The following is a 12,914-nucleotide window of genomic DNA, read 5'->3' on the forward strand; positions in this document are numbered from 1 at the left end:
TGTGTCTGTATGCATGCACATGCAGGCCAGGGATGGACACCATCAACCTTCCTCATTCACCCTATGCCTCTCACACAAAGGAGCTCTCACACAGAAGCTGTGGCTCACAGATGAGGTTGCTCAGGCTTAGAGTCCCAGAGATTCTTCTGCTGTGCTTCAAAACTTTGAGAGAGAGAGAGAGAGAGAGAGAGAGACAGAGAGAGAGACAGAGAGAGAGACAGAGAGAGACAGAGAGAGAGAGTGTGAGAGAGAGAGAGAGAGACAGAGAGAGAGAGAGAGAGAGAGAGAGAGAGAGAGAGAGAGAGAGATTCTACCAGCTTGTACAACCATGCATGCACATATGGATGCCAGAGGGAAATATCCGGTGTCTTCCTTTTCAAACAGGGTCCTAATCAACTATCAGGTCTCTATATCTTAATATCTAGCAGGGGTCCCAGCGTGAGCATAGCCAGGGCATACACATGCTTGGCTGTCAGGCAGGCAAGAGGGAGAGATCTTGTTCTATTCTTCATGGTTAATGCTCTTAGTGCCCTTGAGGGCCTGGCGGACACCTGCCTGGAGACGGCTGGATCTGATGCTGGCCTAGACAGCCAGGGCTATTGATGATGGATGTCCAAAGTCGCCCTCATTCTTGGCAAACTTCTCTCTTCTAGTCTAAATGTGCTTGGGTGTTTAATGCAAGGACTGGGTTTTAGTTTTCCTCTTCCATCCTGCTGCCTCCTTGTTTTCTCCAGCGGGTCACCTGCCCTAGTGAGGAAAGAGAAGTGTGTGAACCACAGCACCACCCTCCCATGCTTCTGCTTGCTGGTCTGTGGTATCTGTTGATGGAGAACCGTTCCTGTGGCGGTCGGTCCCATTGCTGTTTGTGAGTTTTGAGGATTTACGCCAGTGTAGTAATGTGCATAGTCATCCTGGGAAACCCCACAGGAAGTTGGTCCCCAGGTTTCAGCACACAGAAGCACAGGCCAGAAGAGATGCCCAGGTGTTGAAGGAGGTCCTGTAGATGTGCTGTTAGTTTCCTGTGTCTGATGCATGATTGTCCCTTGCTTAATAAAATGTATACACAAAACTCTTTAAGTGTCCCACTGACCTCTGAGAAAGAACATCAATGGGAAGATGGCTTTGAACTCTTAACTCCCTGTTCCTGTCCTCATAACAGGTTTCTGTAGCAACCAAAGGAGAGAAGCCACCTGAGGGAAGGAAGTCCAAGACAGTGCCTAGGAGCAGAAGTAGGGTCTGGCTGTAGAGGGGACAAGTGGCTGGGTATAGGGACTCTAGGATCAGAAAAGAGGCTGTCTGGCATCTCCCAGAGCAACGAAGACAGTCACGCATATTCATGCTCAAAGGCCAGTCTGATCCACACAGTCCCTCATTTCCCAGGTGATTATAGATGGTGTCAGGTAGCAGTTGAAAACTGGCCATCAGGGCATGATTCAAGTGTTTATTAAGGTATCATGGCATCAAGACTATATGAGGACATAGCCATATGTACACAGAACGACTTGCAGATCCAGAGAGCAGGGAGGGAATAGCCAGGAGCTCCTGCTTGCTGCTGCCTTAGGGGTTCTACAGAAATCCCAGTGGCACTTGGGAAGTGGAGGCCATATCAATTAGGGATTGTGGCCACATGGGGAGATTGAGACCAGCCATGTGCTGTGCCATCAGAACACTGACCAGCGATGACAAAATGGAACATAAAACACTGGTTGCTCAGCTTTGATACTGCTGACTGCTGACGTGGCCAGGGGCCATCCGGTTCACCAAAGGCTCAGCCAACAGTTGTCTCTCCACTCACCAAAAGTCAAAGAGTGGCCCAGCTCCACAACCAAATGTGTGCCCACATTGCAATGGCTCCGGTACTGTTTCACCTCAGCTGCGGAGATCTCAGGATCCATGAGTGTCCAGCACGCACACACCCGAAAGAGACAGTCTTAGGGGTCTTAGGCAGCACTGAGGGTGGTGAGCCTCTGCCTCACGGCTCAACGGCCCTGACCTTGGCATTGTTTGGGCACAAGAGAGCAAAGTGATGGGGACAGACAACCTGCAGTCTACCATGCTGGAAGGGCATGACTAACACTGATTGATCATATCCATGTGACTACTGAAGCTTTTCCTGCTCTCTGTAGTGGTGATGATGTCATCTTACAGAAACCATGCACACCCGGGTTAGACTGTATTAAAGTAGCCACCATTTCAGGGTTCCCTGCAAGGTACCATGGGACAGTAATAGCATGAGTCTGCATGCACCTCGACACATTTCACTAGGGACTACACACACACACACACACACACACACACACACACACACTTTACTGACGTGGTGCACATTCTTTGCACACAGAAGAAAGTGAGTAGTAGTGAAAACACACCAATAATGGAATTTGTGGAGGGAGCTGTGGGGAAGCTGGGGTTTAGAGTTACTTAAAGGCCCTACGAAGGCTCTCCTTCTGTTGGAGGAGAAACTTCAAGTGCAATGTGGTTCTTTATTTTCTTTCTCTAAAGCACAGAGGCCTAGGGTGGATCACAGGGCATTGAGCATGTTCGGTAAGTACAGTCACACTGAATTAAATCCTAGGGCTGGAACCTATTAATCTTCTACAGAATTATAGAGCAGCCTGGATGAAGACTCTCAGCTGAAAAGGTGGACATCTCAAGACAGGCACTGGACAATGGCTGTCAGACTTGACTGAAGACTGGAAATGTTTTGCTATCTCACAGGAAAAGAAGGCCCCTCCCACTACACTGTACTCTAAGGACAGTTTATTCAGGTTAGGATGACATGAACTATTGTCTCATGTCACAGATGTCAGCACAAAGTATCCAAGGTATTGTATGCCAATGGTAGCATTAACAGAACAAAGCACACAGTGTCATGGAGACATAAATTATGAGTTTGTGTAGCAAGACCCAGGCCTCTTCCAGGTTCTTAGATAGTAACTGAGAACCTCAAACACGGTAGTGATGTGATAGTGTGGGGGTGAATCTAGTTACAACTAGTTTTGACACAGATGACACTTTTTGTGTCATGGTCAGCTTATAATGAATGACTAGACCTAAGCATGAGAGTAACCAAATACTACATTGCTTCTCTAGCTGCTGAGCTTTTAAAAGCCCTGGGGTGACAGCAAGCTTTTGTGGACATTCTGGATTGGTCCTTCTGCACTTTAACTCTCTGAGTCACCTCCACTCTCAGTAAGTTAGTTCAATTCCATAAATTGGAAATCTGTCACCTGGAAAAAATACATTCTCAATACGATCCCAGATTGGCCATGGAAAAAGGGTAGCTTGAACTGTCCCACCTAGGTTCTGGGCTTGCACAGGCCTGCTCTCCTAAAGAAACCTGTGTTCACAGTTGTAGGCTGCATTCACTATGGATGCTCTGGAGGTTCCTCCCTAAACTGCTTAGATTAAGATAATGTTCTTGCTAACAATCAAAAACTCATTATGCCAATCTGGCCTACAGGAAGCTAGTTTCTATTCTGTATTTTATCAGATGTGTATAATACATATAGTCATCATTGATAACAGCTGAAAGTTCTGCTCTAATAGGGACACTAAGTGATGCTGGAGGATGATCCTGACCCACAATGAGCAGTGGGGACACCAGAGCCCTGTAGGGATGCCTGGCAACCTAACACGTTGAGCACGCACGCCTCAGTAAGTTCCCTGTGAACACACATCGCCTGAGATCTCTCTATTTGATTGGAGGTGATCCTGTCCACCTAATACAGCACCTCATGTGGAATAACAAAAGCCACCTGCAGGAGCTGTGGTGATGACTCACAGGGTAGAGCATCTGCTGCTCTCTCAGAAGAACCACATGGACCCTAACAATTGGATAAAGCATGTCAGTTATTACATCACAAAGTGTGTGTCCGAGACACAGCCACATTATCCACACAAAAGACACTATCACACTGGGTACCCCTTAGTGACTTTGAATTCTCTTATTAGCTCATACTCCATGGAACATGCAGAGATCCATCACTAGCTGTCAGTTCTAGGTCCACAGGAAGGGACAGAACCCTTGAGTAAGAAAGATGGTCTTAAGAGTCAAGAGATAGAATTCAATTTTTATTCATAACAAATACATTTTTACAACAAAACAGGATTAAAATGAATAAAAATATTTAAAAATATTTGAAAGTAAAAATAGTAACAAGAACATATAAATATGAAACAACAAAAAGAAAACTTCAATTAAAATCATAACAAAAATATTTCTAAAAGCATATTCTTAACGAACATTTAGAAGCACAGATGTATTGCTGTTTCTCCTCTAGCACACATAATGAAAGGCGGTCCCCCAAGCTGTCTCTCAAGTGCTGTTTTCTGAGAAGAAAGTAAGACCTCAATCAGTCAGGCTGGCTTAGTGGTATATAAATTTAGGGTCTCTAAGAAATGACAAATTAACTCAGAGGATGAATACTCATCCAAAAATGTTGTTACCATTCAGGATGTTGGTCATCAGGGACTCCTAAGAAAGCAACTTATTCTTCAGGAAGCTCTCTTACTGGGGTGTGTCCAATTCCAGCTCTCTTGCACTTTCTGAGACCTGGGAGAGGAAGGCAGTTTTTCAGACACTGATTTGGTGGGGAAATGCAAGCCAGCTGTCAGAATGCTGCCTTCTACCACCTCAGTTCTATTGGACAGTCGACATGGACATTTTAAGTGATATCATTGTTGCTAACTCTGTGGGCAGGGCAAAATCTCCAGAGAGCCTCAAAGTAATGTGGGCTGCCAATATGGGACCCAGACTTATACCAGTGCAAACCAAGAACAGGGCAATGGCAAGAGACCTCATTGGGTTGCAGGAAGAAAGGAGATGTCCATATGTCACCAAGGATAAAGCCAATGACAAGTACTAATTTGACATTTGCACTTGGTTCTTATACGAAAGGTGCTTCCTACACAAGAGGTCACATGACCACAGAGTGTCATTTGTCAAAGAACCAAGAAATTGTTCAAAACTCTACATAGGATCCAATGTATCACATGGATATGCAATAATGAGGTATGTTATTCATCTGTCACCATTTCTAGACTGCAGGTTCAAAAAGAGCAGCAAAATATGCTTGCACAATAATTCAGTTTCTGAAAAGTGGTTAACTTCCCAGAATACTTGTGCATAGGCAGAGCAATGAACAATTCCATTACATGAGGTGGTTGGCTGGTTGTGAGTGTAAATTAGAAAGGTGGTAAGAGAAGCAAAGATGTATCAAATTGGCAAATTTTATCAGATATTGTTAAGCTAACACATCTGCTCGTCCCTACCTGATAATGCTGGTTCTGGCCATTGATGGTCTTTATCTTCCTTGTTGAAGTCAACCAAATATTTCTGGTTCAGTGCACAATCAAGATGTACCTCCTTGCTCTCCTGCTTCAGTGGGACCAACTTCTTCCTACATGTGTTCTCCATCAGGCTGAGCAGGTTTCTGGAAATACAGTCTGCATAGTAAGATCATGCTGGCCCTTTCTGCCATTCCTACTCCCAAGTCCCACTAAATCTACCAGGTCCCAGATACCCATGAAGACTTAATAAAATGCATCTTGATACATATAAGGCTGCTGCACAAACCATAAAGAGTTAATTCGTGGAAGAATAAATTGTTTGCTTGGCCTGACACCAATTAGTGTCCACACCTCTGAGAAAGAACATGGATCTACAACTATCCATGAAAGCCCAATGCATGGGGCCAACATCAATTAGTAGTGGGCCAACACCCTAAAAGGAGGTCAGTAGAACCAAGAGAAGGTCATGCTAACCATGTGGTCCACGCACTGAGTTTTGTAAAACCTGGTGTGACACCATAGGTCCAGGTCAGCCTAATAACCTTCTGCTGACTTCAATCAGTACTGTTCTCTCTAGAGCCTTCTGAAGATGCCTAGACAACCCTGGGATGAGGAACAGTCTTTTATGGAACTGAAAACTGAGTCCTAATGACCCTGGAACACTGATGGGTAAACAGCACAAGAGATAGAACCAGATCTGAAGACCGTCCAATCCAGAACAAAGAAAGTCAGAAATGGCCATTCCACAAGTGATAGCCTTTCTGACTAGGACTTACCTAGAGAAGGTAATCTCCTTCTTCAGCTTATGGTTGTTCTCATGGACCTCAGTGTTCTCCATCTCTAAGTTGTGAAGAATTGACATGACCACCTCCTCCATTCTCTCCAGGTCTTCATAATATGGATTTGGCCTGAAGTGTGGCCTGGCCCCAAATGACAGAATATAATGAACATCATCATTTAGGAATATATGAACTCAGGGTGGGTCCTATATTACCCCATGCTGCTGCCTGGATCTTCCAGCACTCAGTCCCCTGCCTAGCAAGTACAGAGACTCACCATAAACTCACTGCAATTACAATCTTGCAAAGCCACCAGCTCTCAAGGGCTTTGCAAATGCACACTGGGAACTCACTCTCCCTGACTTTATCCCTGAATTCTTCATTCAGACCACAAGTTCTGCTTTTCAATAAATGGAAGCAGATGAGTCCATTTTCAATCTCACACCTCAGGAAGGGTCAGGTTCTGAATCTCCACTATATGGGAGGTGAGGTTTAGCACAGGGTGGTTAGGGAGGCACAACTTTCTAGAACCCAAAACCTTAATAGGATAAGAAAAAGGTGACCTTGCAGACCCAGGAATGAAACAAGAGCATTTGGAGCGATTCCTACCTCTTCTTCATGGATTTCTCTGTCAGAAACCTCAGGCGATCTCTCAGGTCATTTCTCTCCTCAGTAATGAGCTGCAGCTCTTTAATCAGCCTCTCCTTTTCCTTCATGGCCTGATTCTTGCTTAGTTCAGTGCCAGGGGATGATGTTTCTCTCCCAGCGTCTGTAGGTAGAAGAACACAAGTGAACCTGCATGGGGAGAATGCATAGAGTGTTCATAGACCTCAGTGAGGCCTACACAGGAGAACAAGCCAGGAACCCAGTGTCACTGCTAGGCGATTGGTCTATGCTTAAGAGGCCTCCTCAGTGGATCTCAGTTCTCCCACTACTCTATAGAGACCAAGAGATGTAAGCATCCAGGTGTTCCCTATGCCGGACATCACGTGCTTACATGTACCACGGAGATGGCTTCTCCAGGATTATTATCAGCTGAACAGGGTACAGCTTGGTTTCAGGACCCTCACTCCTGTGGCTTCAGAACTCAGATGATAAATTCACCATCCACAAAACTTGAGTGATTGGAGACACTCAGATGTCCTACCCTGATACTCTAAGCCAACAACTTTGGATTTAAAACGCATTTCCAGGGAGGATATGTTCAACAGACTTATCAGTGTCCCTATGTGAAATACCAAATGCCCCAGAAGTGCGAATAGGTTACAGGCTGAATCTTGGTTTACACGTTCCAAATAGTTTTGGTATTGTAGAAAAATTTTTGTAACATACAACCTCTAATATATAAAGCAAACGATGACCCTGCCAGTTAGAAGAAATCAGAGAAGGTCTAAGAACATAAGGTTATTGCCTGGAAAACAATCTCTCCCTGTTACTACTGTCAGATACCCACTGTATTTAAAGAAGCAATGATAGTGAAATACATTGCTGCCCTGTCTAAACTCAGAAAAGGTGGACCCTCCATGACTACTGATGGTGTTATTATATCAATGTAACAGAACAAATGAACTGAAAAGTAAAGACCAGAAGTTCACAGTATAATAGCATTGGCCTTACCATAGCCTCCCAGTGGGGATGGGGAAACTAAAGTTCTGAAATCCTTGACTTTAAGGAATTGTGATATTCGTGGAAATTCAATTCCTTTTCAGATGCTCCAGTTGTTGTGGCCCATTGCTAGAAAGGTCAGCTTAAGCCTGCAGCCACCCTGGCAGGAAGCTCAAAATACACTGCCCAGAACTTACTCCACATTCCCCAGAAGTGCTGTCTTTGTCCATCATTACTTTGAGACGAAAGGCCAGACTCCTTCACTCTAGTCTCTCCAGAATCGACGTTCCCCCTCCCAAAAAGCTTGCGAAGACGGGAAAACATGTCTTAGCTTGTAACCGCCAGACTCAGACTGAGAGAAACTAGGGCACTGGTTGTCACTACAACACTGGTGACATCACAGAGGATGGCAGAACTCTCTAGGAGACAATAGAATGTCCAAGAAGGGACAGCAGATGTCATGGGGAGCAGACTTTGTCTCCCTGCTAATGTTCTCCCTGTACTGAGCATAAGCAGAGGTGCCCTTTCCAGGAGACTTTCCTGGGGCAGAGCCACTGAGCATCTCCTGCTTCCAAAGCCAAATTTTCCTCAAGGCTTGATTATAAAAAACCTTAGTAATCCCTATGCATCTAAATGAATGTTTCCTTTCAAATCTTTCCCAAAAAATGTCATATCATAACTCAAATTGTCCTCATTCACCAATGTTAGCCATTAAAACGTCCTGAGATTTCACACCAGGTTGAATATGCAGTCAAAAGTTCTCCTGTCTCATTCTGTACAGGTGCTTTATATCACATCAAGAAATAGTCTGCATGGTAGGTTACAACATGCGTGTGTATTAGGGGAACACTCATGAAATCATGTGCTTAGCAATCGACAATTGCCAGAAAATTCCTTAGGAGAAAGAGTTGAAGTCTTTAAGGTGCTAGGAAAAGTGTGGAGACCAGTTGGCAGAGGAAAGTGCAATATTGGAGACACCAGTGAAGGGAACTTCATGCTGCTTGTGGGGTTCTGCTCTTTGCAGCAATGTCGCCAAAGGAGCACTGCTCACAGGCCTGAGTAAGATATACCATGAGCTTTTATCAGAAAAATAAAATACACAAGAGATACAGAGGGTGGCACAGAAACGTCTAACATGAGGCTATAAACATCATTAAGTGGATAGAGCAAGGTCACAGCACCTGTACACTGGGAAATGGCCACCCCACCAAACACAAAAGCATCTATCATAGTAAAAAATGAATACTTTATAGAATGCACCCACTAACACTGATTGATCACATCCTTAGTTCAAATTTTGGGGGCAAATTCATGGCCTTAACTATCTTTGTCTCAACTTATATAGCAAAAAATAAGAAAGAATGAGAAAAGAAAAAGTCAAAACTAAAAGCTCAAGCTTCTCATATGAGGATTGCAGGAAGTGTTATATGGGAGTCAGTTCTGATTAGGCCATTTTAGATAGAACAGTGCATAGTGACCCTTAATGTGATGGGCCCTATATAAAGCTTTTTGCAATATTGGAATTTTAACAAACCTCATCCAGAACGTACGGAAGAGGCACCATGTGATCAGCATGTGATCACCATGTCCTTACTCTGTATCAGGTTATTTTTCTGCATCCTTGATTGTCAGGCATATAACAGCAACAATCCGAAACAGCTGGTAGACATGGAAAAACATGGCTAAAACTATTGTTGTGGGTTACACACCTCAACTGTGAAAGGCTAATGCTGTCTGCACAGTCCTTGGAGGCCACTCTTATAAGCCTATTTATTGCAAAGTGAATGGAGGTTTATCTGAGCTCAAAGTGATCTTGGCCAGCCAGGTAGAGGGCAACATGTGATACTTGAGACCCTGTTTTAAACGAGCACAGAAATCCACACTTCATTCAAAGCATCATCCACGAATTCTCGATTATTTACCATTCTCTCCCTACCAGCCGTTCTGTTTGGAATGGTAGAAAACAACTGGAACTGATCTTTCTATTCTAAGGACCTTGATCTCTCTTTTTTTAGGTCCACATTAAGAGTGCATACAAATGGACATCACCATCTGAACATCTTAGTATTATCTTCTCTGTATATGTAACATAATACTGTGCCTATGACAGTCTCAAGCGTCCTTGAGTGTTGTTGCCCCATCAAGAAGTGTGATGTTCTGAGTTCAAACCCCAGTGATGCTTTAAAGGGACTAGAAGAAAGCCATCAGAGATACTCCACTTCTTTGTCCTTAGATTAAATCAAGTTGACACAATGTGAACCTGGTGGGCTATTTAACCAGCATCTTTCTCCCAACCCCACTTCCACGAGTTCAGTCCATGGCAGAATTCATCCCCCACCATCCTAGGTATTTCTTTGTATATTTCTACAAGAGCCAGGTTTCTTTTTTTTAATAGAATTAGTTGTAGTCAATCAACTGCTGCTCTATGTGAGAAATGATTAGTATCTATTGTATCTTACCACACTGTATTTGTGTATACAAGTACATTATTGGAAATCCAGCATTACTGAGGGATTGGAAACCAGTGCTGTGGCCTTGCCTTTCTGTGCCTCTTCCTGGCTCACAGGCAGCAGGGGGCAGACCTTGAGTTCCTCTTCAGGGACAGAGTGATGTTGAATGGGCACTGAGCAGGCAGAGAAACACAGCTGAGGCAGCTCCTTTCAGTTATCAAACACATCATCTCCTTCCCATCTTAAGGGCTACTGCTGAGGTTTTGCTCCCGTACCTACCTTAATAGCAGCAAATTTGTTACACAGCAGCCAGCTCTTTCCTATTGTTCTGTAATATGCCTCCACATCATGGATGCCAAGAAAAACACTAACAAAGAACAAAAAACTCTGACGTTGAACTGTGTGGTGCTGGTCACATACCCTGTTATGTTCTGTATGTTATGAGGTTTGTTAATCTTAACAAGTTCCCCAAGTGTATTCTTCACATGGGACCCAATAGATTCAAGGAAAATAGGAACAATTATGTAAAATGGCCTGAGTCAGGATGCAACTTAATACATCATGTCAGATCGATATGACCCATATTTCTGAGTTTGGTCGCCTTTCACATATAGATGTAAGCATAGATAATTTTTCAAAATTTGTGTGGGCTACACCATTGCCAGGAGTACGCAGTGCTCATGTTATACAGCATGTATTGGAAACTTTTGCTGTTATGGGACTGCCTTCTAAAATTAAAATTGATAATGGACCAACATATATTTCTTATCAATATAAACAATTTTGTCAACGATATCATATTGTACATATTACTGGTACAGAACACAATACACAAGGACAAGCTTTTGTTGAAAGAATTCACCATACCCTGAAATGACAAATTATAAAATTAAAAAGGGGGAAAAGAGATGGCCTTATGCAACCTGAATGGAGTTTGCAGACCAGTCCCAGAGCTATATGGCACAAGCATTATACGTTATTAATTTTCTTAATTTACCACAAGGTGAAGTTATATCAAGAGCAGATAGACACTTTGTTGAACTTCCCCCCAGAAGGCATGGAACAGACAGTATGGATAAAAATTGCCCGGGATGCTGAATGGCAGGAAGGGACATCATTGTATATAGGGGAGAGGGTTTTGTCTCATTACAGGATGGGAGACTATTCTGGTTACCCGGGAGATGGATCCAAGCACAGAATAATAAGAACTGCTCCCTACCCTCAAAGGAATCCAGTTAAACCAGCTACATTTTCTCCTGATGGATGTTCTCAGGAGATGGGGAGGTGTCCTCCATTACTGAGGCCCTGGCTTCTCTTAGTGTCCACAAACAACAATGGATAAGGATCTGTGCAGTGACAACCCTATTACCTGTGGGGTCAGGTGAAGCGATTAAGCACTGAAAGGAATAATTTTGTCCCCTTCAGGAAAGTCCTTTACTGTTGAGCACTTATTCTTAGCAATGTGTGTTTTACTCATGGTTTCTTCTGCTGCGGCCAATGCCAGTTATCGGGCTTATATTGCTTATCATGATGAAATCCTACTACTTTTCTGTTAGTAAATATATGAATAATGACACAGAACATGATTGGAAGTTAATTCAAGCCTATTTAGAGGGTAATGAAAGTGCTTCAAAAGTAATTAATGCCTTGAAATATGATGTTCGAATGTCTTTTGGTAAACAGCTAGAAGATACTACCCCTATGGAAATAGCGAAATTATTGGCTGATCAATTGACAGGATTAGATCCCAAGGCTTGGCTTCAAAGGATTTTCCATAGCATGGGAGGAGCTAGTTTTGCCATAATCTTATGTACATTATGTATTATGTTGCTTTATTTTTACATGACTAAACCCCTACAAGGACCTTTAGCTATGTTATGTAAAGTGTTACTTTAAAACAAAAGAAAAAAGAAGGAATTGTTAAGACATAGAGATGCAGCTCCCAGGCAGGGTCAAGAAAGGCCTGGTGACAGATTCAAGTAGGGGCTGGAATGCCGCCCTGGAGAAGAAAATGTTTTTCTCACTTGACCTTAAATTATGTTCTGATGTGTCCCGTTTCTGTGGAAGTGGTTCTAACGCTCTCTTGGTAATGGTGAGTATATTTTGATTATAATTAGAGAGGTTATTTGTTATATGAATATTTTTAGAAGAAGCCTTTGTTTATTCGTCTTTCTTTGTTTAATCTTCCCTCATTGTTCCTGGTATCCTGGGAATAATGATCTTATGGTATCTTGACACAATGAAAATTGTAGTAATGCATATTCTTAGCTTAATAAGGATTAATAAAGCTTGCAACTGCTTGCAGTTTCTTCTGCCTTTGCTCTGCACCCCCTGTGTCCTGGGGGTATTCGACCATACCCAGGGCCCCAACTCACTAGACATTGACAATGGGTCACCCCACAAAACACAGAAGCATCTACCTTAGTCAAAAATGGACATTTTATTGAATGCATACACTAACACTGATTGATCACATCCATAGCTAAGATACTAGGGGCAGATCCGTGGCCCAAAATACATTCCTCTAAACCTATACAGAAAGAAAGAAAGAAAGAAAGAAAGAAAGAAAGAAAGAAAGAAAGAAAGAAAGAAAGAAAGAAAGGAAGGAAGGAAGGAAGGAAGAAGAAAAAACACAAAAACCTTAAGCTTCTCATAGGAACTTCGCAGGAAGTGTTGTCTGGCGGTCAGTTCTGATTAGGCCATTTTAGATGAAACAGTGCACAGTGACCCTTAATGTGATGGGCCCTATATAAAGCTTTTTGCAATATTGGAATTTTAACAAACCTCA

The 12,914-nt window shown here is 43.1% G+C and overlaps 2 protein-coding genes across 4 annotated transcripts in view; both read right to left on the minus strand.

The window, feature by feature from the left end:
• Positions 1-12,914, minus strand: part of LOC147999107 (uncharacterized) — a 924,037-nt gene that overhangs the window by 801,502 nt on the left and 109,621 nt on the right. The gene's annotated exons all lie outside the window — the stretch shown is intronic.
• On the minus strand, positions 4,062-8,030 carry LOC147999139 (uncharacterized). The gene is made up of 6 exons (XM_087596147.1): positions 7,874-8,030; positions 6,681-6,840; positions 6,069-6,212; positions 5,275-5,435; positions 4,450-4,555; positions 4,062-4,332 (listed from the first exon to the last, which is right to left on the minus strand). Exons 1-5 carry the CDS (start codon positions 7,998-8,000, stop codon positions 4,491-4,493), a joined length of 657 nt encoding a protein of 218 aa, XP_087452273.1. The 5' UTR covers positions 8,001-8,030; the 3' UTR covers positions 4,062-4,332; positions 4,450-4,490.

The sequence above is a fragment of the Rattus norvegicus genome, chromosome 19 (assembly GCF_021556685.1).
Source record: "Rattus norvegicus strain SHRSP/BbbUtx chromosome 19, alternate assembly SHRSP_T2T, whole genome shotgun sequence".
In the NCBI taxonomy this organism is placed as follows: Eukaryota; Metazoa; Chordata; class Mammalia; order Rodentia; family Muridae; genus Rattus; species Rattus norvegicus.